This window comes from Meleagris gallopavo, chromosome 1 (assembly GCF_000146605.3).
Source record: "Meleagris gallopavo isolate NT-WF06-2002-E0010 breed Aviagen turkey brand Nicholas breeding stock chromosome 1, Turkey_5.1, whole genome shotgun sequence".
NCBI classification, from domain to species: Eukaryota; Metazoa; Chordata; class Aves; order Galliformes; family Phasianidae; genus Meleagris; species Meleagris gallopavo.
The window spans coordinates 68,829,140-68,832,185 of record NC_015011.2 but is presented as its reverse complement, the minus strand read 5'-3'; the positions used below and the strand labels follow the sequence as shown (position 1 = coordinate 68,832,185).

At 37.7% G+C, this 3,046-nt stretch overlaps 1 protein-coding gene across 2 annotated transcripts in view; it reads left to right on the top strand.

Moving 5' to 3' along the window:
* The window catches only part of LOC104912467 (cyclin-dependent kinase inhibitor 1-like), an 8,065-nt gene extending 6,689 nt beyond the window's left edge, over positions 1–1,376 (top strand). For both annotated transcript variants that reach the window (XM_010716183.3, XM_031555420.1), the window contains exon 3: positions 329–1,376. In XM_010716183.3, coding sequence (XP_010714485.1) covers positions 329–456 — 128 coding nt within the window. In that variant the 3' untranslated portion in view covers positions 457–1,376. The remainder of the gene's footprint in view (positions 1–328) is intronic.
* Positions 1,377–3,046: the final 1,670 nt, after the last annotated feature.

Sequence of the window (3,046 nt, the reverse complement as noted above, 5' to 3'; positions counted from 1 at the left end):
TTTATGTTTAAGGAGGAAAGAATAACTATTTCTGACTGGAAAGCACTGCAACAGTAGATCTAATAACTGGAGTGAAATGTCACAGTGCTCATCTTGTGTAATAGAGCCGAGAGTCTTTTGATCAAAACTGGATAAAAGCCAGCACATTTCCTTTGCTTTGCTTGGTATTACACAGTTTTATGTGGAACATACTAAAAGTATTAGTTTTATCCATTCGCTAGCCTTAGAGGAGTCTAAATGACAAAAACAAGATTCAAGAGATTTCTTTGAAGCAGCATCTTATTAGCATCACAGTTGTAATTCTGTCTGTTTGCATGTTATTCTCTAGATTACTACTCAGGAAAGAAGCGAATCAGGACGAATACACAAGCTGCTGCAAAGAAGCCAACTGCTCGAAAGCAAGCACTGGACTGTTCTGTACCAGAGAGGCTACAAGCATCTGCTGGGTTTCCTTAGCATTGAAAAACTTCATGTGCAGGATTGGACCCTTAAGGACATCACACTAAGATGTACACTGATGACAGGATCTCACAAGTACAAAAAACTTTTGTTGGAATGAGTTCAGGCCAAATCAACTGGAAACACTTCAGTGAGAAATGACTAGCCTTAAAAAACACTAGTTAGTGCATGTGGTCTCTACAGGATTCGGTGAAGGCTAGCAGTTTAATGTGCACTAAAAATCACTGGACATGAGAAAATAATGAACACTTAAAAAAAACCAGCACCTCTATGCGTGTAATGCTGTTCTTGGACATGTCAGTGTACAGTTGGGATTTTTTATATTATGTCTTTGCATATCCTTTTTTTTTTCCTTAAAGCAGGGTGACTTATTAAATATCACCATCTCATTTTTACAGGTCTGACAACTAAAAATAATTCCCAGGCACATCTGTGTTTTTTATCAGGTACAAAATTTTGTGCTTACAGCTATCCAGAGCATAAGTAACAGCAGTTGGGTGCCAAGTATTACTGGATTGTAAATGGAGAAAGCTGAAATTATTTGGGAAAGTTTCCATTTATATCAGCAGCCGTGTTAACTCTGTATGTCTGCCCACCGTGGAAGAACTGGGTAGTTCAGCTTGTTATGAGTACATGTTTCCAGACATACTCTTGCATCTTTCAAGTCATTCCTGTTATCAGCTGTGTAAAAATTCACCTGTTATTTTCAGCTGTGCTATTCCATCTAGGACTTTGAATTTGCAGTGTAAATTAGGATAAAATTTGCTGTGCGTTCATCCACAGTTTTTAAAAATGCCTGCTGCTTGTAAGAATGTGCTACAAAAGAGGTAAACTATTTAGTTTCTTTTAGTGCTTTTTTCATACTAACAATGTTTTTGTAAGAAGAGAAAGGGCATTAATAACACCTCTTGACATTGTGTGGACTGCTTTTTCTGTGGCATTTATTAACAGACTTTTCCATCACCTACTTTTTATTTCCCTTTTTCATTCCCCTGACTAGTTTGGATAACTGAGGTTTTACAGCACATAATAATCAGCGGGTAAAGCAGAAAAAGAAACCTATAAAATATACACTCTAAATTATACTGCTGCATATGGCCGTAAGATGCACATGATGTTTAATGAACACATTTGGTAAGAGCTTTGTAAATGTCAGCTTTTTTAGGACATTGTGCAGTGGTGGAATACTACTTTTCTTCTTGAATCTAAACAAGCCAAGATTTATTTTGGGCAGGAAGAACCAACATGCGCATGCATGTGCATGTCAGTTGTGCACACAGGAATTGAAGTAAGGAAGTAATACATCCTGCACTGCAGGCAATATCAGGATGGTTTAGAGCATTTATTTTTTTTCCATTAAGAGCTACGGTGATCAGATGTAAATAATGTATGCCCCCAAATGGCAAAAAACAGCGATGATTTGTTTCTATATGCTGAGACAAATATGCTCAAAATTGCTCTTGGAACCTGTTTCCAGATGCATGCAAGAGAGTCACAAGAAGAGATTTTCTCTCCTGGGTTTGTGATGTAAGGAGGAACAAAACTTGCTCCAGCTGATGTCAAAGGTATTTTTACTCAACTGAAGCCAGATAAGGGTCAACCTTGGCAAATGCTGCTAGTCATGCATTTGGTGTGTTTATGACTGGACCATTCTGTAACAAGCTTCTCAGCACACTGAGATATAGGTGAGCAGTTGAACAATTTGCATGATTATTTTTAAACTTGACTTGTGATTAGAACAGGCTAATCTACATTTTTTTAAGTGTAGTATTTTCTTTAATCAGAAAAATTGCACAACAGTTTATCCATGTATTTGTGATTTTTAAATCAGACCAATGACACTGAGCTACAAATTTTTGTTTTGTAGCAAGGTTACTTGCAGAATTACTTTCTGACCAGAATGACATGAGTTGTGCATAAAAGGCTGTAAGTTTGTCATGGACATGTGAAGTAGTGTGGGGTCTTTCTCTTTCAAGAGGAGGAGGGATGCTTCTCTTAGGGGTGATGATGACTGTTGATGCATTGGTGTCCCAGAGAAACAAGGAAGGACCTTTGCATTTTCAAATCAGTTCCGTAATACCCCTCTGCTTAAATGGACATTTGAAGTGAAATACCTGCTTCAAATGCTTTGTCATCAGGACCCATAATGTCCTATGAATTTTGTTGAAGGGTTATTTAAATTATCATCAACAGGTTTTTTGGATAATAGGGCAGATACTGGTCTTAGAGTTGAATGTCAGTATATTCAGACAGAAAAGTAAAGGCCCTGGCTGAAAATGCAGCTTGTGTTTACTGCATCTTAATTAGCTATGACTGTGAATTCACTACTAGTCTAGAAAAGAGTTTTCTGACAGTGAGACAAGGTAATATCCTTCTGCTTGCTCACTATGCTCACTAATGTTCTTTGAAATGACAAAATACTGGAAATAAGTGTACAGAACAGATAGGGCAAAGGAAAATTTTTCGTGTCAGTGTTTTCAATTGGAAATTCTCATACATGCACCGCAGGGCCTAATCCCCCTGCTTATTGTATCTCCACTAACCTGCAGTGGAAGTGCTTTGGTTTACAGCAGAAGAGAATGAGGTG